The sequence below is a fragment of the Macaca fascicularis genome, chromosome 14 (genome assembly GCF_037993035.2).
Source record: "Macaca fascicularis isolate 582-1 chromosome 14, T2T-MFA8v1.1".
In the NCBI taxonomy this organism is placed as follows: domain Eukaryota; kingdom Metazoa; phylum Chordata; class Mammalia; order Primates; family Cercopithecidae; genus Macaca; species Macaca fascicularis.
Genome location: NC_088388.1, coordinates 38,188,476 through 38,213,755, shown reverse-complemented (window position 1 = coordinate 38,213,755; position 25,280 = coordinate 38,188,476). Strand labels below are relative to the sequence as shown.

At 38.7% G+C, this 25,280-nt stretch overlaps 1 protein-coding gene across 2 annotated transcripts in view; it reads right to left on the bottom strand.

Moving 5' to 3' along the window:
- The window catches only part of LGR4 (leucine rich repeat containing G protein-coupled receptor 4), a 108,548-nt gene that overhangs the window by 14,836 nt on the left and 68,432 nt on the right, over positions 1–25,280 (bottom strand). The window contains exons 3-8 of one of the 2 annotated variants that reach the window (XM_045371631.2): positions 11,678–11,749; positions 10,332–10,403; positions 4,469–4,684; positions 3,573–3,644; positions 1,421–1,489; positions 122–193 (exon numbers count right to left, since the gene is read on the bottom strand). In XM_045371631.2, the coding sequence (XP_045227566.1) occupies positions 122–193; positions 1,421–1,489; positions 3,573–3,644; positions 4,469–4,684; positions 10,332–10,403; positions 11,678–11,749 (573 nt within the window). The remainder of the gene's footprint in view (positions 1–121; positions 194–1,420; positions 1,490–3,572; positions 3,645–4,468; positions 4,685–10,331; positions 10,404–11,677; positions 11,750–25,280) is intronic. The other variant, XM_045371632.2, reaches the window with a different exon arrangement.

The following is a 25,280-nucleotide window of genomic DNA, read 5'->3' as shown; positions in this document are numbered from 1 at the left end:
TATGTTCACAATGTACATATATCTAAAAGTCTGAATTTTCATTCTTTATCTGGATGTTTGGCATTGTAAAGACATAGCTTCACATAATTATACGTTAAAAGAAACTTTCAAAAATACTTACATAGTTCTTAAGAGTGGGTTACCATCAAATGCTCCATCAGGAATAACAGAAATAGAATTACTATGAAATCCTCTAGAAAGATAGGAGAAAAGTATTTTGAAATGCATTAGCCTCTTGTGAAATAAAATCCAAGTATCTACTGCAATTCAGCATTATATAAAATACAACTGATAATGACTACATGAAAATTTTCAAAAACATAGGAAATCTCAAATTTTAATTTTATCTAATCTTTTTCAGTATCATACCTAATTCTTTTTTAACCCACTGCTTAGCCTGGTATCTATCAGATCCCTCATATGCATTTATCTGTTGCTTCATCATAGAAAAAAGCTTTAGACTATGAGAAACAGGTGTTCTAACCTCCAAATCTCTCTCACTGTAGCCTGTATTTAGTCTCTTGGCAATGCATCTTAGAATGTTAACCATTAACTAGCTCATGACACACAGTCCCTGTTGTGCCATATACAGTCACTATCTCTACCCATGACAAACCCAACGTCCAAAATGTTCCCTCAGGCTGGGCACAGTGACTCATGCCTGTAATCCCAGCACTCTGAGGGGATCACTTGAGCCCAGGAGTTTGAGACCAGCCTGGGCAACATGATGAAATCCTATCTCTAGAAAAAATTTAAAAATTAGCTGGGCGTGGTGGTGCATGCCTGCAGTCCCAGCTATCCAGGAAGCTAAGGTGGGAGGATCACCTGAGCCTGGGAGGTCAAGGCTGCAGTGAGCTGTGATCACGCCACTGCACCGTGGCACCCCAGCCTAGGCGACAGAGTGAGACCCTGTCTCAAAACAAACAAACAAACAAACAAAAAGAAAGAAAGAAATAAAAACAAAAATGCTCCCTCATTCCTGTGTTTAAATATTTTTATTCTTTCAAGTTCAGTCAAACTCCTTCCCTTTGGTGATGCTTTCTGCAGTAACTCCAAACTTCAATTAGGTATTCTTCTGGAATGATTTATTTATCCTATTCATTCAGCATTTATTTCTACCTAGAAACAGCTGTCTTAACATGATCAGTTTCCCCAGTGAGACTAAGACTGCAAGCTCCTTAAAGGCAGACACTGTATATCAGGCCTTCTTGTTTTACCAGCATCTAACCCTATACAGCGATCTATACTCAAAATTGTCTGTGCCATCGAACACAATCCAATTGTACGATTATTTGTGTGTTTGTGTGCATGTATTACAATTATATGCAACGGAACAAGATGTGCTAAAATCTCATTGTCGGAACATTAAATGGTGAGTTTCAGGGATATGAAGACATAAAGAGAATGAAGCAATACTCACAGCTCTTTTAGGCTAGGAAGGGCTTTAATAGCCTGAGGAAATTCCCCCAAGTTATTATAATTCAAGTCTCTAGGAAAAAAAATGGGTGAAAATATATCAAAATATTAAATAGTGGTCATAATTCATAAGGCATTTTGTTACAGATATATATTTTTTAATCACATCCTCTGTATGGTAATCTTTCTTTACCAACCATATCATCATTCAAAACCAAAACCATGTAGGAGTTTAACTGAATTTACACCTTTTCTTACAATACTGAACAGAGATAAATCATTCTTCTTCCATGATGTTTTTAGGTCAACAAACTTACAAGTTCAAAGAATTTTCAGAATCATGTATTACTGATGCATTAAATACATAAACCATCTGAATGGTATTTCTCTGAAAATTCATTATAGAAAATAATTCATTGAATATCCATTTGTAAATGACAGCATGAAACTGAAGTTTCCATTTGGAGTTCACAGTGGCTTCCTGAAATTCTGGTATAAGAGCAGCTGAACTCAGTTCCACCATCAGCATGATGACCTGAGATAAGAATAATCAGAAGGAGGCTAGGCGCAGTGGCTCACGCCTGTAATCCCAACACTTTGGGAGGCTGAGGCGGGCAGATCATGAGGTCAAGAAATTGAGACCATCTTGGCCAACATGGTGAAACCCCGTCTCTACTAAAAATACCAAAATTAGCAGGGCATGGCGGCACGTGCCTGTAGTCCCAGCTACTTAGGAAGCTGAGACAGAGAATCTCTTGAACCTGGGAGGCAGAGGTTGCAATAAGCCGAGATCATGCCACTGCACTGTAGCCTGGTGACAAAGCAAGACTCCGTCTCGAAAAAAAGAATAATCAGAACGACAAGGGTAGATTCACACAACTGTTGTCCTCATATAGGTTATGAATTACTGGGAATTTTATATTAGTTAGGGGACAGATAAGCCATAGTGATCTGCACTAAAAAAGTCTTAGTTCTGAGAGTGTTTAAAGTTTAATTTCTTTTAACATAAAGAGCACATTGGCATATGATTAGCATGATTGACTTCAGAATGAAAGTAAAATTTAAAAAGCTCAGCTCCTTTGAGACCTATTTTGTTTTCCTTTTCCTTTTTGTAACATAGAAGAAAAAAATGGCAAATAAAAATTTAACTGGGAAGAGGTTTAATTTTAACATAATTGAAATAGTGTACACAGCCTAGGATTAGGAAACCTCTTCAATCTTTTATTTATAACACTGAAACTCACACACTTAGCAAAGGAGATCTGAGTTTGGAACTACCTTCTACAAGATTTTCAACTTTCATATATCCATTGAAGTTTCCTATCCTCTAATTTAGATAGGAAAGTGAATTAATAGAGTCCTAAAAGGTTTTAAGACTTCTCATTAATTGACAGTTAACCAGAAAATTCATCAAATAAAATACTACAAACCCTGAGCATTCCAATCAGGTTTTACTCACCCATGTAATTGAGACCTTCTCTGAATCATTTACTCATCACAACAGCAATCATTACATTATCTTTGAATAAAGGCAATAAAGGCAACTAATATAGGCTAAAAGAACAAAAATAAAGATCCTTCTCTCAATTATACACAGCTGCACAATGCCTTTTACTTATATAGTGGTGCAATGTACAGTTGAAACAGCCAGAGGTCTCAAACACTTTAGCTAGTGGAAACAACAACAAAAGTATCACAGCAAAATATAAAATCTCCGTTTGTTACATGTAAAAGCAGATATAGTATTCAAACCCAGTGTTAACAATTAGAAGGCAACTGAGGTCATAGAAAAAAACAAAACTATCCAGAATTCATTTTAGAAATTTCTAACTTCCAAAACTGTCATACATTTAACAAAACCAACATTTCTGGAAAGGTATACATCTTTGTAGATTGAGCTGTTTTGAATGTGTAGATTGAGCTGTTTTGAATGTGCATTCTTTGGGGGGAAATATGCAATTCATCCTTTGCCATTTTTAGCCATGGACTTAGACTAGTATTCATAATTGGGTTATTTGATAGCAAGAATTTAGTCAAGTATCAAAGTGAATAAGAAGCTGAACTCAAGGCCAACATTTTTTTCTTTTTCTGTAATGGAGTACAAAACTGCACTTTCAATATCACAATGCAGGTGCCTAAAATATGAATATACTTACAAGGTCTCCAGGTTATCTAGTCCATCAAAACAGTGTTGACTCAGGCTTTTAATTTTATTGTTATGAAGATGCCTATGGAGGAAAAAAAAGCATAAAATGACTTTTCAATTTCCCATTGGCAACTATTATCGTTGTTTTATATGTCTGAATTGGTGTATAAAGGAATGATGTAGCTAAACATATCAACAGTTGACCACAGAAAACAAGTGGCATTGGGTAGTTATCTCTTGCTATGTACACTGCATAGACTCACTAAACATAGAATACCCCATGGAAAGAGAGATTATCTCTAATGGAAATGTGGTATGTACATGGAAGATTATTTAATATTTACTCATCAAAATAAAGTTTTGATTAGCTCTTAATTATATGAGGCAAAATTTGATGAGCTCTCCTACTGAGGACATGAGGGTAACAGTGTGGAGGAAGTGTAGTTTACACCAGTGAGATCTCTAACAGATTTAAAAAGAAGTGCTACTTTGTTATGTCTTGGAAGATTTAAAAAGCACTGCATCCCATACTCTCTGAACAAGTGGAAAACACGAAACATCCCTGGGACTAACTTCTATGGCCACCTTGAAATGATTTCCCTTCTTTTAACATTGAATATGCTGCTGGGACACAAGTAAAAGCTGTATGAATGTGTGCTGAATGACCTAATTTATTCTCATGATTACAACTGGTCATTTATCTTAGGGAGATTAAACAATTATCACCAGCTATTAATTTTTTAAATTCTCCCATTCTGTTTAATCTTGTACAAAAGCAGCTCCCTCAAGCACTAACTATTCAGGAGCATATTCAGCGAGGTGCTTTGATAATAATCTGTCAGAAGAAGCCTGTTTTTGCACCCCAATTAACACAAATATATGGAATTAAAAGGGTTAGATACTTACAGAACTACCAGGCTTGAAAGGTTGGTAAATGCAAAGTCAGGGATGCTTGAGATCTTATTGAGAGCCAGGGTCAGTGCCTGTAGGGTGGGCAGATTGCTGAGGGGGTGCACGGGCACCTCTGTCAAGCTGTTGTCATCCAGCCACAGATGCCGTAACTGAACAAGTCCTTCAAAACTGTCCTCGGGGACTGAGGTAATATGGTTGGCATCTAAACGCCTAACAGAAACAGAAACAACCATGTTCAGTAACAAATTCTAGTGAAATGAGTCAGTTCAAGTCTCACAACTCAAAGCTTTCAAAACAAAAAGGACTTATAAAAATGATCATCTTTAATTTTACTAGAAGTCTTCATAAAATCTAATAACTTTTTCATGATCAGTATTGTATATGAAAGTCAGTTCTTTCTCTTCCTTCGTAAGAATGGCATGTATCCAAATCTATATTCTTCAACTATCTTTGGCTAAGAAGTAACTTTATAGCAGAAAGATATATTAAAAAAAAAAAAAAACTTGCAAAGTTCTTATTGAAATTATGTTTTAGAGCATAATTATCAAACATACAAAAAAAGAGAAGAAACTAAGCTGACCAAATAAGCTACTTTACTTCCAATGTTACATTAAAACTACTATTAGACATTAAATTTAGTTGCTACTCTGATTCTATACCAAAGGGAAATATTAGAAAATACTTAAAATTTTTGTATAGCAATAAAAAATCTAAATAGATTTTCAATCATCCTTATTACCTCTAGGCAAGTTAAAAATGTAAGTGCCATGTACAGGCAAAGCAACTTTTTCCTCTTCTGTTAGCAGTTAAGTGCTTTTGAAAAATCAGTGTGCTAAAATTAACAGTTATTAAGAAAAGGTCAAATTATCTGTTGGAAAAATCAAGCAGCTCCTCAAATCAATGTTACTGTGGCTTAAAAGCTTCTTCAATTTTTCCAAAAATTTTGGAATTAAGAACACCTTACTAATAGGATTACTAATATTTAAAATTAAGTCCCCATCTGAAAATCAGGAAACTAAGTCCTACGTATTATTGTTGGCACAACAAGATGTAATTGTTGGAATAACTGCTTTTCAACACAAAGACAATCTGCTATTAATATGATGACGGACACTATGTGCCAGGCAAATCACAGCTTTCCTCACAAATCCCTTGTTGATGCATCTTCATTACTTATATTCATGCCTCACAGCCTTGAACCTCTTTGTGAAAATTACAGAACACACACACACAAAAACACTGGTTAAAAATTCAAAATGACAGCATCTTTTTAAAGAAATAGTTTGACAACTTTCAAGTTGAGGAAATTCTGAGTTTTAGAGTGGTTTTTGTGCCTCCTGTTTCCTTATGCTGTTTCAACTTCAGTTCCTGCCATAATTGTCCGTTTCCACCACAGTCAAGTTCTGGGCCCCTGGTCCCAATTAACTGCTCCCAGCCCCAGATGCATTTTCCCTTCCTAATGACGGAATAGCATGGGTTAAAGACCGTTGGTCCTGGTGAGTATCTGATGAAAGCTTTCTTTCTAATAGTCAAGATATCTGAAAGAACACTTGAAAAGGGAGAGCTTAGGACACTGAGCAGCTGCCTTAAGAATCTATCTAGAAACACACATTTTTAGACTTGTTTATTTTTTGGACTTTCTAGAACTTGCCCTGAGACAGGTAACTTTTACATAACAGACTGGCAAAGTATTGGCTACAGAGTGGCAAAGTACTGCCTACAGAGCTGTTTAGGAGATTTGCTTTAATGAGCAGATAGGAATGTGTTCAAACGTGTGCACGCGTGCACGCGTGCGCGCGCACACACACACACACCCCTTGTGGAACTTTTCCATTCTTAGGAAGAAAAAGATTTAAACACATAATCATACAATTAAGCATATTATATAAATAAATAATTAATGTAGCTAAATTATACTTATAGGTAACTTAATTACCTGCAGTTCACTCAACACAGTTAAATTGAGCATCCTGTTAGGTACAAAGGATAAGATAGTGAACACAACAGGCATGAGGCCTGTCCTCAAGAGACTGACATTCCAGTGGCGGAGGTGGCATACAACATAATAAACAAGTCACAAAATGGTAACGAAGTTCTTTAAAAAGTACCTCTGGAGTAGATAAACAGGGCACTGAGGTTACAGACTGATGGACTCTGAGGAGGAGGGTAGTTACTCAAGAAAAGCATTTCTAAGAAGGTGACATTTAAAGTGAGACCTAAAGAAAAAGCAAGAATGAGTCAAAGTAGGAGCTGGGCAAGGAGTGTTTTAGGCAAAGGAAAGAGCCAAGGCAGAGACCCAATAGCAGAATGGTTGCTGGTATGATCCAGCAACTCCCCGAAGGTATGAGTGATTAAAACACAGGAGGAAGGGAGTAGAGGGACCAGGGAGATACAGCTGTAGATGCAAACAGGGTCCACATTCCATATGTCCCTATAGGCCAGGTAAGGGGTTTGGGTTGTATTTTCGTTACAATTTGAAGTTCCTTAGTGTTACTGCAGTTGAAAAGTTTAAATTGTTTATTTTATCATATTGATGATATATATTCCTATTCAATAAAATAGTATGTAATGCACCTCCAAATACCTACAATGCCTCTACTGATTCAGAAAATAGTATAATAAGGAAAGCTGTCAGTGCCTTTTTAATATAAATTCAGTACTGTATAGAACCTTTAAACTCTCGTGAATTCTGTGTCATCAAGGAAAAAAGATGGCCTTAACTTACTGCTAGAAAACTAGGTGAGTTTTGAGCTAAGACAGTAATAAAACTATCTTCTATACAAAATAGCATAGGTACAACAATAAAATAGCCTAATACAACAATAAAAGCACGGACACAATTTCCTCTGTACTAAAAATTTCCAAAAATTGTGAAGTCACACATAAGTAGAGATTAAAAAGAACTATGGAAAAATGAAACTCTTAAATAAGAGGTTAAACGAGAAAAACAATTTGTGGTGACTCACATGGTTAATCCTTATCCCTCAATTCACATGTAGGTGTGGTGAGGCACCCATAAAAGTGAAGAGTCTGTACTTATACTGAGACCAGTGCTTCAGAGCACTGTCTCAGTGTGGCTTTGTAGCAATGATCTATGCTATTAGTATTCATCCTAACTAACAGATGAAGAAAATACTATAATTCTTTAAGTAGATGCTGAAAAGCATCAGCTATCTCACAAAATGGAAAGAATATCAAGGTTTATTCAAGGTATTTTTCTATTTAAACTCCATGTGGTAAGAGATAAACTATTGCTTTGTTTAGCTTTCTTGTTTAACGGTGAATAACATATTTATTCACTCAATTTCTTTGTTATTTTTGTCTGGAAAACATGTTTCTATTTTCTATTCTCAAAAGCCAATTTTACAATTGACTGAGACTCGTGTATTTTTAAATTTCTTGTCTAAACAAACTACAGTAACAAAATAATATTAAATGCAGATATTTAACTGCTGAAAGTCTTTGTTATCAATAAACACCTGTATAATCAAAAGATCTCCTTTCTCTCTATTCTAACTTACCAATAATGTAAGTATTATAAACATATTTTAAAACTGAGAAAAACCTAGGAAATTTAATCTTTGAGATATTTTAATAGTCAATAAAAAATGTAATCTGATGTTAAAAAATTTCTAGAGGAGATAATTATGACATGTCATTTTAATATTCTGCTGAGGTAATGCTTTAGTCATTTTAGTTTTATGGGAGGGAATTATGCGACCTTTTTATTAGTATCAACAATTGGCTTTCAGATTTTATAGTCATTATCAAACATACACTTGCATCAAACCACTTCTGATCAATTTCAATCCCTAATGAACTTTGCTTCTTTTAAGCACTATTCAAAACCACAGTGAAATCTTTCATGTAATTCAGATCTGAAGAACAGATTTTCAAAATGACTCAAGTGCTGATAAGACTGTTTTACACCATGAGAGAACTTCAACTGTATCTAACTTCACCACTGCACCCACTCTACTAACAAATGCATGAACATTTCCTTCTTAAAGAGAACAGGCCTGACACATAGCAGATCCTCGTGTTTCTGATATATATGAAAACATCTCAATGCCTTAAAAAAAAAGTTTGTTTTATCTCCACTCCATACACTCATCCCAATTTTGGAGATAATTTAAACTAAGCAACTTGCTCCATGAATGATAAGCACAGTATGCTTTTTTAAAACATGAAAGAGAAACCTATGATTTCTGTGAAAAACACCACTTTAAATCATCTACATTACCAATAAATGTCTCATGTACTTTAATGTACTTATTGACCACAAATTAGAGAGAATATTTGCATGTTTTCTTGGTAATTTTTCTGTTCTACAGTTGAAAGTAAGATTTTAGTCTTCTCTTTATTACCCTTTAAACTAGACAAAATAATTGAGTATTTTGATTATTAGATCTTACAAAAGGACAATTCAATATGAAGGTCTTGAAGTAAAATACATTCTTAAGAAGCAAAAGAAAATATAACTATTTAAAATGTCTGATGAATTCAGGTCCAACAGAGGTTAGATGACTTGCCCTGTGTACATCCATCCGAGGTGAGAGAGTGTGTGAAGTCAGCAAGTAACATTTCTATAAGGGAACTCATTCCCATGGATTCATTTTAAGCGTCTACCTAGAACCTACTCAATTAGCTGTGGTGAAAAACAAATCCTTATATTCCATAACTTACCATTTTAGTGAAGGGAGCTACTTAATACAGACCACCTTAAATTAAACTTCCATTTAAACTAAGAATTAAATGGCCAACACCGTGGATATTCCTTGTTTATGGGTTAGATACAGTTTAAAGTTTAACTTTACAGCATATATTTTTATTTTCACATTCATTGCTCATTAACTACTAGAATATCTAACCTAAAATCAAATAGTAAGCTATAATTTATAATTTCCGGGGATGTCTCTTTGGTGCAGTTAAAAATGGCTTTATGTTCGCAAACTGATGGGACAAGCAGCTCAGTCATTTTCACCGTACATTTTCTAACTTGCGCGTATTTCCTACTATTTGCGGTTATTTCAAAGTATAATACAAAACCTAAGAGACAAATTCATATACAAATACGTTGTGTCGCTAATATGCAATTTTATACCAGCACACATAAGGGTGATAACTATTAACATTTTTTATTCAGAGTGCTTCTGGGGAGGTTGCTATTTAAAATTAGACTTCTGAATTCTACCTTTAAAAAGAAAACCAGCATTACTTCTATGTTACAGCCTAGGGATCTGCATTTTAGCAATTTCCCCCTAGTGAGTCTGTTGCAAAGCGTGGTCAAAGTACCAGACTTAGAGGAACTATGCCCCAGAGTCCCATTGTATTTGGTATTTAGGACATGAAGTGAGGCAACGCAAATTTGTATTCATTATTCTAGTAGAAGCTAATGAAGTTCCCTGTTTTGAAGAATACTTTTTCATTTTTTCCGAGAAGTTCCCTTGACCACATTGAGGAATTACAATCGATTTGTTCTGATTATCATTACTACACGAAACAGAAACCTCTTTGTGGCTGTTTCTTGACAGTCAAGGCACAAGACACTAAAACTTCTGTACACATATAACTGGTTCCAAAGAGGTGCTGATCACCGGCTGTGCACAAGTTCATGGAAGTACACCCAGCAGTGAATACCCAGTAGCTTTCTCTCAGCCTCTAGGACAAGAGAGGAGGTAAACAGAACCACCTCCTTCTCCCTCACCAAAGGGCATTTTGATAACATCGACTAGCTATCTCTGTTTTTATCTCAGATGAAAGGATAAATCTCGTCTTTCCTTAGGATTCCAGTTCTTTACACCTTTAACAGCCAGAGTAGTCTCTTGGTGAGTCAAGAAATCAAGAAGTTACTTACAAAGACTGCAAAGCACTCAGCCCTCGAATGGCTTCACTGGGTACTGTTTTCAACTGATTATTCTGGAGCGTTCTGAAAGAAAATTTTTGGTTAGTGAGTAACAAGTGATAGTTACCATTTTTTCTTAGAAAAATTCAGAGCCTTTTTTTTTTTTTCCAAAAAAATATTTCCAATGGGAAAATGTGGGGGGAGGCGGAGGTGGAAAGCATCTAAGACAAGAGAATTGCAAAACTCTAGGAAGCACTTGCTGTAAAGCCAGAAAGGAAACCTATACTGCTATCCCAAGCCATGCCCTAACACAGACTTGCTGGGTAATCCACGTTTCCAAGGGTGGTTTTGTTTCTGGTAATTAAGGCACTCTAGTTAATGTTCATCACCCTGGGTACTATCAGTTAATGTTAATTAGGAGCTATAACAAGTTAACTGGGAGGTATAATAAGCAAATCCGTTGGAATGCCTAATGCCTTTTCAAATTGGAATAAAGCAGAGCCCGGAAACGCGGACATCAGGTAAAGCCAATTTTTCCAAGCGGATGGCAGATCCCAAGCTCTTAAGGAACAGCAGCAATGTCCTCAATGCATGTGGGGCCAGAAGAGAAATAGAGCTTTGATCATCTACTAGTTAGGGCCTGCCGAATAGATGCATAGATCCATACTGAAAATGAAATCCTTTTGATTTTTTGCCTGAAGCCATTCCTGTCACATTAATAAAATGACTGCCTGACATGAATCATAACCACAGAATAGAAGAGATAAAGGTCCCACCTAGCTCACTGAACCAGAGAGGTCTAATGACCTGCTGAAGGGCATCCAGCATGGTAGTGGCAGAAGTGGGGGCAGTCAGTTCCCCTGTTTCCTAATCTGCCACACTCCAGGCTCCTGACCATTGCCAGGAATTTACTTCCTCACTGTTCGCTGGCTATATAAATTGTAGGCATCTGAATTCCCTTGAGCTCTAAAATTATTTTAACATTTGGAGCGCTTGTAAGCCTTTTTCCCTTTTACGGTCAGGTAATTCAAAGTTCTTACAGCTATAAGTAGAAACAAAACCCTACCAGTAAAACTTAAGTATGGGTTTGCTTCAATGCATTAGGCACCCAAAAAGCCTAACATTCAACTGTAATATGCTGGAGGTCAGAATACCTATTAGTTAGAGTTTTAACTTTTGTTATCTAGATGCAGGGTTGCCCAAATCAGCCTCTAGCCTCCCACACTCCCCACTGGCCACTCCTTAAATCTTTTAATCCTGAACTAAAAGAAACTGTGCTTAACCTAGTTCCAAGCATGTTGACTATGCAGAAAGAAAATACACAGCCAGCTGTGAAACTCTAAAATTGCATTACTTACAGAACTTTGAGTTCTTTCAACCCAGACAAGGCCTTTGGGTGGATAAAAGAAAGGTCGTTGCCCGCCAATTGTCTAGAGGAAAAAAAAAAAAAAAAGTAGCAAGAAAAAAAGATAGTGATTCAGACTTAAAATTCCGAATTTACAAAAACCTAATCTGTGATTAAAGCTCTACGTTAAACATTTCTCAAGTCTATCTGACATTAAACGTGGACTTAAACCCTTGCTAAAATGATCCTGCGAGTCTTCCAATGAGATAAATGTCTCTAGAATTTTTTTTTTAAGTCCCAATACAATAATTTAAGCAGGCACATTTTTATTCTGGTGAGGTCAAGCAAGCCAAAACACATTAAACCAAATTAAGTTTGCTATTCATGGTCACTCTGCAGCTTGCAGTGTTTTCTAAGGGCCTCATAAACACAAGACTACTGGTCAGCAGGCAAGAGTGTTTATACAGATTAGAGCAAACCAGTCTGTCAAGGAAGAATGCTTTTGGGAGGCAAGTCAGCCTGTTATCTCTGCATAACCAAGGGCAGCATATCCAGTGCAAAAGAGAGGCAAAAAGTGAGTCATTGAAAGCATAACTTTCCAAACAATGGCCTATATATTTTTTTCTGAAGTAAACAGGTTTTCCTAAAGAAATATTGACATGACAAATTCAAGTGGGGATAAAAGTAGAATAAGGAAATTATAAGAATTCTTTGGATCCTTTTGTAAGAAATCTGGGCACCCAATTCATTCTGAGCCCTACTTTTCCTCCCATTTCCCTGTGCATAGAGAAATAGAAGAAAAAGTTGAACAGAGGATATTAGGGAGAAGAATCAGGATGCAGGGCAGTGATTCACGTAAGTTAACTTGTAGACAGGTGAAGTGAAGGAAAGTTTTCAAATGTGTACTCAAAAATGATGATTGTGTGTTCATATGATCAAACACAGGACACTCCGGGTTCCTGGTTCTGTCAGGGATACTCTCCTAAACAGCTAGATTCTGTAACTATGTATATATATATTTTTAATGCTCTTTTCCACACATGTCTCAGGATCACATAGTCACCAAGTCCTCCTTTAAAATTCCTCTGTTAAAATTTATAATTAAATTTTTTAAGTTTAAAAATTTATAAAACTTAATGTTTATAATCCCTCCTTTAAAAGGTATGCATTTCCACTATTCTTCCTATTCCCTCCCTAAAACCTCTGCATCCCTAAGCCTTACTCATCAATTTATTCATTCATTTAAAAATGAGTACCTAGTAAGTGCCAGACACACAACATCTTTAGGTTCCCCCCTCTCCTCTTCTAATCTATTCCACTTATATATCCTGATTTTAGGGATACAAGAAAGATACTTTACCGGCCTTAAAATCTGAAGTCACTGTGGCCTGAAGCTCTACTTTTAGATGCATTGTTTTCTCTTGAAGTGGTGTTCCACTTATTAATAAAATGCAAATTGGCCTGGGAAGTGTAATCCTTACGTAACATTAACACACAGGCGATTGCACTGAAGATAGGGGGCAGCAAGGGGACAGGAAAGCAAACAGCCAAAAGACCCAGAAAAGGGGTAAGTATGAAGAATTATTTCTTCAATGGCAAGAATAACAATGCTGGATTCTCAGGCAATACCACCAAGTTTAGCACAGTTCATGCTCCTAAACTAAATTCTTCCTAAAAAGTCCTTCCACCATGCACTTTGTTTCTCACAAGGCATCCAAGCACCTACATTCTACACTGCATTGCCTTTCAACATTTCTCCATAACCCAGGCTCACAACAGCTTGCTTTGTGCCGTCAGCCTTGTAGCCCTTCACCTCTCAGGGCCCACCAGAAGTAAAACAAGGGACTGAAGAAGATGGTTTTAAGGCCTCTTCAGTTGCTTCCATTTTAAAATATTTCTCTTTAGCAAATCCTGTTGGTTCTAGACTAGCCAGCTGTACCACTACATTTTTTACTTATTTATTTATTTTATTTATTTATTTTTTTGAGATGGAGTCTCACTCTGTCGCCCAGGCTGGAGTGCAGTGGTGCAATCTTGGCTCACTGCAATCTCCACCTCCTGGCTTCAAGCGATTCTCCTACCTCAGCCTCCAGAGTAGCTGGGATTACAGACGCCCACCACCACGCCCAGCTAATTTTTGTATTTTTAGTAGAGACGGGGTTTCACCATGTTGGCCAGGCTGGTTTCGAAATCCTGACCTCAAATGATCCGCCTGCCTCGGCCTCCCAAAGCACTACATCTTTTAAATGTTTCACCTAGCAACCTCATTTGTACCCCCTTAAACACTCAACTGCAATGCTGCTTCTCTTGAAAGCTTCAGTTCTTATAAATGTGCCCTATGCATGAACACTCAGAGCTCATAAACTTGGTCACAAGCTACCGTCTACTGGTTGCTTCTTGTATATTAGTCTTGTGGGCCAAGTACAAATGCCTTCAAGAGCAGGGTGTGCATCTCAAACTTCTGTTACCACCCACCAACATGCCAATTCATTAGCTAGAAACTGCTTTCTCAGAAGCTCCTCCTTGAAAATGCTCACCATTCCGACGCCATAGCATCCCAAAGTCTACCTTAGTGCAAGCTTGGTACAAGCAATCTCAAAGGGACCTGTCTCACTCATTAAATTTAACTGATAATGCTCACAGCTGTAATGCAAAGTGTCTAAAAGGTCACATTTTAAAAGATCAAATTGCACCATAAGAGCCATAAGAGGCAGTAGTCATCTTTCCCCAGGGCCTCAGATAGCCCTGTGATTGCTCTTCCAAGTGTTAAAAAGCTAGAGTCCTCCAAAAAAGAAACACTATAAACAGACTAAGGCTGTTGCAGGATTCTTATTATTCTTTTATCTCTAATACGAGTCTTGAATGTCCTTGTATCTATGGGGCTTTCCTTGAGTTCAGCCTATTGTGCTGGGCTCATTAAAAAAAAAAAAAAAAAAAAAAAGTATTTTATAAAGTAACAAAGAAAAGTAGCAAAATGCAGAACACCTGATTATCTTGTCAACAGAAAAGAGTGTTTGACCACATTAGCCAAAATATTTGCTTCCTTTTCCCAAATCTCTGCCCCTTTTATAAACCATGAGAAAACTAAAGTCACGTAACTTCAAAAAGCATTCTCTTTCTCCTCTATCTTTATATAAATGACAAAATGAGCTCTGCATGAGGCTTATCCTGAAATACAAGCCAACGATCTGAAGAAATAAACACTGCTGGTATGTGGTGGACAGTGATAATGCCTTCCAAGAGGACACCCTACTTTGATTACTTAGTTTGTTAGAAGAGTAAACATATCCTGTGGAGCCTTCAGGAATGTATCTACCTAAGTTTACTGAGCTGCTGTGTTAATGAGTAACAAGCACAGCAGCTTGGTAAAAGCTCTGCAGCTTCAGTAATTGCACCCTCCAGAAGCTCTTCACATGTTGCTTATTTTATGAGCTAGTATTTCTTATAGCAAACCTTAGGGATGCTTCATGTCTAAAAGCTCAGATTCAGAAAAGTGCAAAGTAAATAAATAGCAGGGTTAGGAACAAAATCCCAAATTCTTTGGAAGAAAAAAACTATAAGCCTACAGTAGTTGCAGACACTGTGATAGTGACAGATGGTACACAAACATTCTTTCATTTTAATCATCTCAAGACAACCGCCCTGCTTTTCTGAGTCCCTGAGTGGTTAGGTGACTTGGCCTAAGTCACACAGCTGGTACATAAAGGAGCCAGCATTCAAGTTCTCTTGCCTGGCTGGCTGAAATGCGTATCCACTTCTACCTGTATTGTGATGCCTCTGGTAGTCACCAAAAGATTAGGAAATAATTCTCAGATAACATGGGGCAGAGTGGCCTTGGGCAAGTTCATAGCCTTGTCTGAGTATCAATAGCTGTCACCTAGCAGAATAAAGCTAGTAAGGAGAGACTATGCATTAGGAGCTCGGAACTGCAATTACAGAGAAGTTTCCAACAGACCTACAGTGCCATCCTTCCCACAGCCAAAGATGACCGGCAAGAGGGGCTGAGAATGGGATTACCTGAGTGCCCAAAGGTAGGTTATGTCCTAAACTCAGTGAGACTTGGTTAAGGATATACAGCATTCTCTGTTGTTTGTTTTTTTATTTTTATTTTTTTTTATTTTTTTAGGCAACTCACAAGGAAAAAGAGGTGGCTGATCCTGAGGAGGAATTTGGCCCTCTATTAGCAAAGACCAGCCACTTCCCATTCCATGCCTGGGTTTGCACTTCAGTGCTATAGCCAACAGTTTTCTTAGTTTCTCACTACTTCAGAACCTATTGGTTACTCCCAGAAAACCTTTTTCATTGACTAAATCATGTTATTTATATTTTTCTTTTTGCCCCACAAACAATATTCTTTTACTATTTTCCAGAGCCTGTGAAATACTAAAGAAAAAAAATAACAATGAGGGTGAAAAAATCAGGGTAAAAGTGGTATGGTTTTCTGTCTGTAAAGGTGGACGGTCCCAGGCCCCAGTTCTTTCCCCTTTGTGTTCTGTTTCCAAAAACCACAGAGTGTCTCTCTGCAAGGCTTCAACCCCATCCACTCTTTGACTCCTCCTGTTATCACCTGATGTTTTTTCCTCCTGGACTACTGCCATGAACTTCCACAGTATTCCTGCCTCAAACCACTTAATCTGAAAAAGCACAATTCTAAGCATTTTCCCAAAGGCTCTCTTTTCTCCTACTGCAACTTAGCACTGTTACTACGTCCAAACACACAATGCATTGCCACCTCTGCCTCACTGCTCATACCATCTCCTTCACCTGAAATACCCACAACTCTGCCCTCTGCAAACTGAAGCCTTGTTCAAGTTGTCCAAGTAGGGTACACTACCACCGGTATGAACTCATTATGATACCACCTTCCTTTGATTCCACAGGTACCTTAGACAAAGCTGTCTCATTGGGTGCATCTTAGTCTGCCTTTAGTTCCTTTGTACTGCTCTGATCTTCTTCAATGATCTTACATGTCCCTCACGAGCAGGGACTAGGTCATCTTTATTCTGTATTCCTTTGTACGATCCCTTAAAAAGAGAAGACACTTGGTATTTGCTGTAATGTCTCCACTAAGCCCCATTGTAAGACTCTGGATTTGCAAAGCTAATATTACTACTGAAAGGGTGAGAAAGCTTCCTGATTATCTTCCCTTTTCTGCAGCTTTTCTCATTTCATTTCTACTCCCTCAGTCTCCTAACAGGAAAGAAAGAACTACGTGGCTAAAGTGTCAAGTGCCAGGGCAGACATTTTCTTTCTTGACATATGCTGGAAGTATATTTTCTTAAGGAAAGGTGGGGAGGAACTTTAAACATGGGAACATCAGTCCACTGGTCCACAGTAGTATCTCAACACACGCTGTGTTGTGCACATGATCACACAGAATTAAAACAAGTCTAGCAGGATTTCAAAGGGGACACCGTTTACCTTAAGGCAACTCCCACTTACTCTGTTTGCTACAACAGTCCCAGAAGCAAAGAGAGCAAAGACAGAGAATGGAGAGAAAGAGAAAGGGCAGAGGAGAGGCAAAAAGCAATCCTCTAGATTTCCGCTTTCCCATTGGATTTGGAACCATTCCAGGAAGCGGCATACAAGTGACTCAGTGTGTAATGTCTCTGTGAATCTGTTTTGTGTGCATTTATTATTCATAAAGACCATGGATTGACATTAGGGGCTCCTTCCAGGGAAAGCTTTTTGGAAAGCAAGTTTTCAATAATATCCTTGACTCTTAATGCATATATGACCTGAAATTTCCTATCTGCTCTCCCTTCCAGCGGGGGGAAGAAGTAGAAACTGCGCTGTCTAAATATGGGGCACTGGTCAAGGGTGTGTGTGAAGGACTAGGCCACATTTCAGATGGTAACCTGGGCCAAAGTTAATTTCTTCATGAAATGCACTGAGCTACACTAGTTTCTTCCCTTGGGAAGCAACTTTAAAAACATGAGAGGCAAGTGTGAAATACAGAATTTACCAATTGGTGTTATTTCTCTGAGAAATGCTGTGACTAGGTTTCTTGTGGTCTATTACAGAAATTTCATTGTAGCCATTTGGCTGGAATTCTAGCCAAGAATTAGTAGAGTAAGAAATACCATATACACACTGATTAGACATATGGACTGAGCAGCAGGGAGGGCACATGAGGATTCAGTGGCTTTTAGCAGCTGTTGTGAGGAGACGTCAGGCAGAAAAAGCAGAGGGAGGCTACAGCAACTGTGCACACAAATAATAGAGTACTTTCTTACTAATGGCAATTTCCCTTTCCCCTTATGGAGAGGTTGGAGAGTAGATGATAAAGCCAGAAGAGAGTGACCACAGCCTCCCATTCACTATGTTCCTACCTTCCCTTTGCAGAGGTGGTTACCAGATGGCCTGGTATTTTGCTCCCGTCAAGTCCTGCCTGAAAAGTACTTTGAGCACCACCATTCCCTTCTGAGCAACATTTATCTACCCCTCAGCAACGTTTCTCCTCTTCCTCTTTCTTTCTCTCTCTCTTTCTCTATTTCTTTCTTTTTTTTGACATGGAGTTTCGTCCTTATTGCCCATGCTGGAGTGCAACAGCAGGATCTCAGCTCACTGCAACCTCCACCTCCCAGGTTCAAGCAATTCTCCTCCTGCCTCAGCCTCCCAAGTAGCTGGGATTACAGGCGTGCCCCACCACACTCGGCTAATTCTGTATTTTCAGTAGAGACTGGGGTTTCACCAAGTTGGTCAGGCTGGTCTCAAACTCCTGACCTCAGGTGATCCACCCCCCTCAGCCTGCCAAAGCCCTAGGATTACAGGTGTGAGTCTGAGTCACCGGGCCTGGCTCTCCTTGTTTATTTTTACACCTACCTTTTTTTTGAGACAGAGTCTCGTTCTGTCGCCCAGACTGGTGTACAGTGGTGCAATCTCAGCTCACTGCAAGCTCTGCCACCCAGGTTCACGCCGTTCTCCTGCCTCAGCCTCCCAAGTAGCTGGGACTACAGGTTCCCGCCACCACGCCCGGCTAATTTTTTGTATTTTTAGTAGAGATGGGGTTTCACTGTTCTACACCTATTTTTGAAACCACACATAGGAAGTATCACAGGTGGTACTCAAACATAGCCAGGCTGCTTCTCCTGGGATGCCATTCTATTCCCTCAAGTGGGTGGATCACCGCAGTGCCGCGTATGTGTGAAGCACACTAGGCACAACCACCAGCCCATGACACTGCCTCTAGAGAAGGCATTTCTAGTTCAAAACTGAACTAAAGCATTTAACAGGATGCGAGTGACATTCTTTTATTAAATATAATTTGAAATCATCAAGATCCAAAATTTTGGCAACTGCCTTTTTTTTTTTTTTCTTCTTGAGATGCAGTGGAGTTTTGTGCTGTCTTCCAGGTTGGAGTACAGTGGCATGATCTCAGCTTACTGCAAACTCCGCCTCCTGGGTTCAAACAAGTCTCCTGCCTCAGCCTCTGGAGTAGCTGGGATTACAGGCGCCCACCACTATGCCCAGCTAATTTTTGTATTTTTAGTAGAGACGGGGTTTCACCATGGTGGCCAGGCTGCTCTCAAACTCCTGACCTCAGGTGATCCACCTGCCTCAGCCTCCCAAAGTGCTGGGATTACAGGTATGAGCCACCACACCCGGGTGGCAACTGTTTTAAAAAGCAAAATACATACTTCTTAAAGTCCTGGGCCATATATTTATTAATATGTCATGGGCTATGTGTTCAGAACTATGTTGGCTCCTGTGAGAAATAAAGACTGAAAGAGGTATACTGGTTCCCATGTAGGAGCATTTGGTATCAATATACATAACAAAAAACTATCATTTGTGTAGTACTTTTCATTTTCCTTGTCCTATTATTATACAGGTTGAGCATCCCTAATCTGAAAATGTAAAATCTGAAATGCTTCAAAGTTCGAAGCTTTTTGAGGGCTGACATGCATGACACTCAAAGGAAATGTTCATTGGGTATTTTGAATTTCAGATATTCAGATTTATGATGCTCAAGCAATGGAAATATTCTAAAATCTGAAAAACTGTGAAATCCAAAACACTTCTGGTCCCAAGTATTTCAAATAAGGGATACTGAACCTCCTGGCCCTCAAAACCACCCTGTGTCATGGGCCAAGCAAGCTTATCGCCCCCTCAGTCCTCCTGTTTTTTCATTTTTCTTTTTTTTAAAGATAAGGAATATGAGCCTATTTCCTACGTGCCTTCCCCAAAGACCTACAGCACCTAAATAATGTAAATCCCAGGAATAAAACAATGTAAATAAACTAATGTAAATCCTAGAAACAGAAAAGTGTTGTTTTGTGTTATTTTATTCCTTTTCTTTCTTTTTTTTCTTTTTTTTTTTTTGAGAAGGAGTCTCACTCTGTCAACTCAGGCTGGAGTGCAGTGGTGCAATCTCGGCTCACTGCAACCTCTACCTCCCAGGTTCAAGCGATTCCCTTGCCTCAGCCTCCCGAGTAGCTGGGATTACAGACGCCCGCCACTATGCCTAGCTAATTTTTGTATTTTTAGTAGAGATGGAGTTTCACCATGTTGGCCAGGCTGGCCTTGAACTCCTGACCTCAAATGATCCACCCACCTTGGCCTCCCAAAGTGCTGGGATTACAGGCGTGAGTCACCGCACCTGGCCTGTTTTGTGTTATTTTCTACCATTGACTTCTAGAGGACCAGAGGATATGGTTACTTAGTGAATAAAGAGGGCTAACGACTAACAGCATCCTTTATAGTTCTGCTTCGACACTGTTGCTATCAGTATAATCCTCATCTGAGACAGCACATCAGAATAGTTCTACATCAACTAACGATGTACTACCCCATTTCTTCACATACTAGGGAAGACTTTTGCATCTTCATATAACTCTTATGAAAGTATATGTAAAAATTTTATGTTTTAAGAATGTACATGAATTAAGAAACCCTTATTATGGAAATTCTCAAGGTTTTAGGATAGCTTTCCTTTGCCGAGAAGGGAGAAGTTATTTCACATATATTTCATATTATATATTTCTATTTAAATGCACGACAATGAAAGCCGAATGCTTAACAAAAAATAAGTATGTTTCTGCTAAAACTTGGTTTACAGGCCATCTAGAACTCTTCTACCTACTAAAGAGCTTTATATTCAATTCAAGGAAACTTTAAGTTCCACCCGCACCAAATTGGCCTTGTGTCTCCCACTTCTTACAGGAACCCATGGAATACTTTATTTTATAGGTAAATCAGTAAAAACCCAGGCAACAGTTACACTTCCTGAGCAAAGTTATCCTGACAACCTAGTCATTTACCCTCTGGAAATAAGCACATGCAATATCCGCCCATGTGAGGAAATAATATGTTCCAGCTTTAAAAAATTTTACAGCCAACGTCAACCAACAAATATTTATTGAGTTTCTACTACAGGCCAAGTACCCTAGGTATGGCAAAGGAGGTACTGCGTTTTCCCATGACATTTCTTGTTTCATTTCTTTTAAATAAGGACAGTTCATTAATCACAAACTTCAATGGAATTCCATTTTTATATAGACAGATAAGGTTTCTTACATCAATCAATTCAAAATGAGAAGAAATCCTTTATCTTAATCCCTCCCTCCATTTCAAGTTCAAGAATGTGGTAACTGCCACCAAGGTCATATAGAAGTGTGACAACAGGCCCTGCCCTTCCTTAGAGAAAAGTCAATAGAGTTGAGGAGACAAGTACACACTGACACACTTGACGCACGAAAGAACAAGGCATGCAATACGCTGCTAAGTGGTGAGGAGTAGAGAGAGTGCAAGAGGGGCTTGGAAAAGGAAGATCAGAGAAGGCTTCACATGGCAGAAAGGGCTCAAATGGCTGTATAAACATGGGTAAAATGTGAATATAGAGAGGTACGCTGGCAGACCCTGTTCGTTGCCTGCCTAACACCCATTCACGCCTTCCTGGCAGAGCCTATATTTGTTCAAATATCCTCTCATCCACATGACTCAGCTCCATGAGTAAATACCAACTGACCTTAACCCATCCTGCTGGTCCCATTCCAGTAACTGGTTTAGGGATAGACCTGTGACCCCAGCTCTGGTTAATGAAGTGACAGGAAGTCTACCAGGGGTATCTGAGAAAGACAGTTCTACTCCTAAATGAGAATACATTAGAAGGATGACCCTTTTCTCCTTCTAGGTGCTTTCCTGTCTGAGTATTCTATGTGGAGTGATAACAGGATGGTACAGCCCCTCCTGGGGAGAGCACACTAGGAAGTAGGAGAGAGCCTGGGTTCTTGATGACGTGGCTGAGAAACTCCATGAATCAGCCCTGGAATAGTTCTACCACCTTGTCATGTACGATAATACACTTCCTTACTGTTTAAGTTACTTTTAATTGAGTTTTGTCACTTGCTGCCAAAAGCATGTTAACTGCCTAAATGATAACTATTCTTCTTTTCTTACCTAGTAATAGAATGCTGATTTTAGTCCAGACAATGATATACCCAGCCCAAAAGTCCTGTTTCCCAGCATCCCCTGCTGTTTGGCCATGTGAGATGTGAACAGATGCATTGTGTGGTATGTTCAAGATGGCTTCTTAAAGGAAGCTGGCTACTGGGAACTATGCCCCTCTTTATTCCCTACTTCATCCTATCTACTGCTGAGGATAGGGTCTTGATGGCTACAGCTCCAGTACACAGTCATCTAGTGATCTTGACATGTAAGCGAATACACGAAGAACTACAGAGCAGAATATCAGGGCCTACATCTCTGCCAACTTTGTGGCACATCATAGTAGCTCCAGGTCACCAGGCTGCAGATTTCATATTCAGGTAAATAAAATACAGCCTGGTGTGTTTAAAGACACTGTTACTTGGAGTTTTCCATTATAAACAGTTAAATCTAATTGTAATACAAGAATTTAGGAAAAGACCTAAATTTGGCAAGCCACATTGTAATAAAAGCAGCACAATTAAAGACAGTACATCTAATAAACAAAGACTAGATAGGATAAGAATGTTTCACAGCTGGGTGCGATGGCTCATGCCTGTAGTCCCAACACTTTGGGAGGCCAAGGCAGGAGGATTGCTTGATCCCAGGAGTTAGAGACCAGCCAGGGCAACCCCATCTCTACAAAAAATACAAAAATTAGCTGGGCACGGTGGCATGCACCAGCTACTCGGGAAGCTGAGGTGGGAGGATCACCTGAGCCCACGAGGTCAAGGTTGCAGTAAGCTGCATTGCACTCCAGGCTGGACAATAGAGTGAGGCCCTGTCCAAAACTGCTGTTCATAACACCACCACAAAGCAAGAGATTTGTTACATAAAATGTGAATCATCCAAATGATAAAGCACTATGCATTTATTAGATGATGGTAAAAACTGGATGCATTAATATGTAAATATTATAATATGGCAGATATAGTATAAATGGCAAATATAGTAGGAGTCTATTTTTAAAGGAAATTGTATACATATACTCGGAGAAAAGTTTGGAAGGATGTACAAAATATTAACCATAGTTATCTCTCCATGGTAGGATAATGGCTCCATATCTTTCAAATACGATAAATCTTCAAGATTTAAAAAACTGAGTATCCACTTATTTTTTGTAATTGTTTTTAAAAACAATTTTTTATTAAGCATTTTTTATTAAGTCCAGTTTTTATTAAGCATTTTTATAACTACAATTTTTTTAAAAAGCTGAATGTATCTGTGATACAAATATTCTAGCATATCTAAAATGATCATCTTTGAAGTATGCATATAGTCCAGACTAACAGGTAGTGAACAGGGGAAAATGATGAACAAATTCTAAGTCAAAGGTCCCACTAAAGCACATATTTATTGCGTTGAATAAGCATGGCTTGACTAAGAGTGGTCAATGTATGAAAGAAATGACTTGGCCTATTTTCTTGCTGGAAAATTGAATCCCACTAGTAGAAAATCAAACACATTTTCATTTACTTATAGTCACTACTATATTTAGCCAAAGAATAGTCAGTATTGATTAAAATAAATAAATGAACCAGCAAACCATGGTTTCATTTGCCTCTCTACACTTTTGGAACCCCATGCCAAACACTGTGATACTGAACCACTTGATTCTCCTGCTTGATTTCCACTAGTCCCCTATGAAGTTCTGATTAATCAAATCCAAACTCTGATTCCATCACATCTTTCATCACCTTCATTCCTGGCTGCTAAGCACTATGGGACAAAATGAAAGATCTAGTTGGTTTCACTGCAAATTTATATTATCTAAGCCCAACTCGGTCCTTACAATTCTTCAATAATACTTTCTTCATTTCAGACTGACCCAATTAAACAAATGTTTCCCACAGTATGCCTAGTCCCTAGATCCTAGTGTCCTGTGAATAACTACGGTTTCCTTCTGCCCAGCAGGTCTTCCTTTCTCTTTTCTTCTGCTTCCTTTGGGGACTTCTCAACTCCAAGCAGTCCTACCAGGATGAGTCCAAAACCCAGGTGGCACCATACCATCCCAAACAGACTGCAAGGATAGGCATATGAGGTCAGTCTGGCCAATCAGGATCCCCCTAGGAGTTTTGCAGTGAAGAACACTTTTAGATATTTATTTTGGGTGCCTAGATGCAACAATGTACTGAAAGGTGTATTTCCCACTCTATGGAGACAGGCTGTTTGCAACAGGAAAGAATGAAGCCAAAACACAAAAGTAGAGACAACTGAAGCTAAGAAATGGAAAGCATGAGAAAACTCTTGTAGCTTTAAGCCTCAAGATCCAATAACATCTGAAGCCAACTCCACTTCTGGACTGTCTAGTTCTATCTACATGCAACAATAAATCCTCTACTATGCCTCAGCTGGGTTTCTGTCTCTTAAACCCAATAGAGTCCAGTCAAATGCAGTACAGCTTCTAAGTTTTAGCCACTCTCCAAAAACCGCCTATAAGAAGTCCCCAAATGCCTGTTTCTTGATGAGCTTCTTTACCCAAAAGTCACTTTCACCAACTTACTGAAATGATTCCAAAATACTTAAAGAAGTCAAGGCCCTTTCTCAGTATCTAGTCATGGGCATCTTTCTCCAGCATGTCAGTGTTGATCCCTCATTTCTTTGTGAAAAACCTCTCCTCCCACAGCTCCTGGGGCAGAGTTCTGCCCCAGTTCTCCTGCTCCTCTGGCACTCGGTCTTCTTCCCACAGCCTGATTCAAGTGTTTCCCAAGGAGTTGTCTTTGGCCTTCTTCCCTTTTCTTCTACCCTCTTTCCCTTGGCAAGCTCTTTCAGTCTAATGTTTCCAGTAATGACCTCAAAATAAAAGACTCCAAAATCTATACCCATGATATACTATTCTATAATCTATGCCCTTCAATCTCTATCCTGGACTCTACTCCTGAATTTCCAGTTGCCTCCACCCATATCCCACCTGAACTCCACATGTATGTTAAAAACAGCATTTAATTATCTTCTCTTCTAAAAAATTTTCTCTTTCTGCATTGTTGCTAATTTTGTCAAAGCACCAGCAGACTCCTGGTAATCCTTTTTTTTTTTTTTTTTTTTTTTTTTTTGAGATGGAGTTTCGCTCTTTTTGCCTAGGCTGGAGTGCAATGGCGTGATCTCGGCTCGCTGCAACCTCTGCCTCCCAGGTTCAAGCAATTCTCCTGCCTCAGCCTCCCGAGTAGCTGGGATTACAGGCTTGCGCC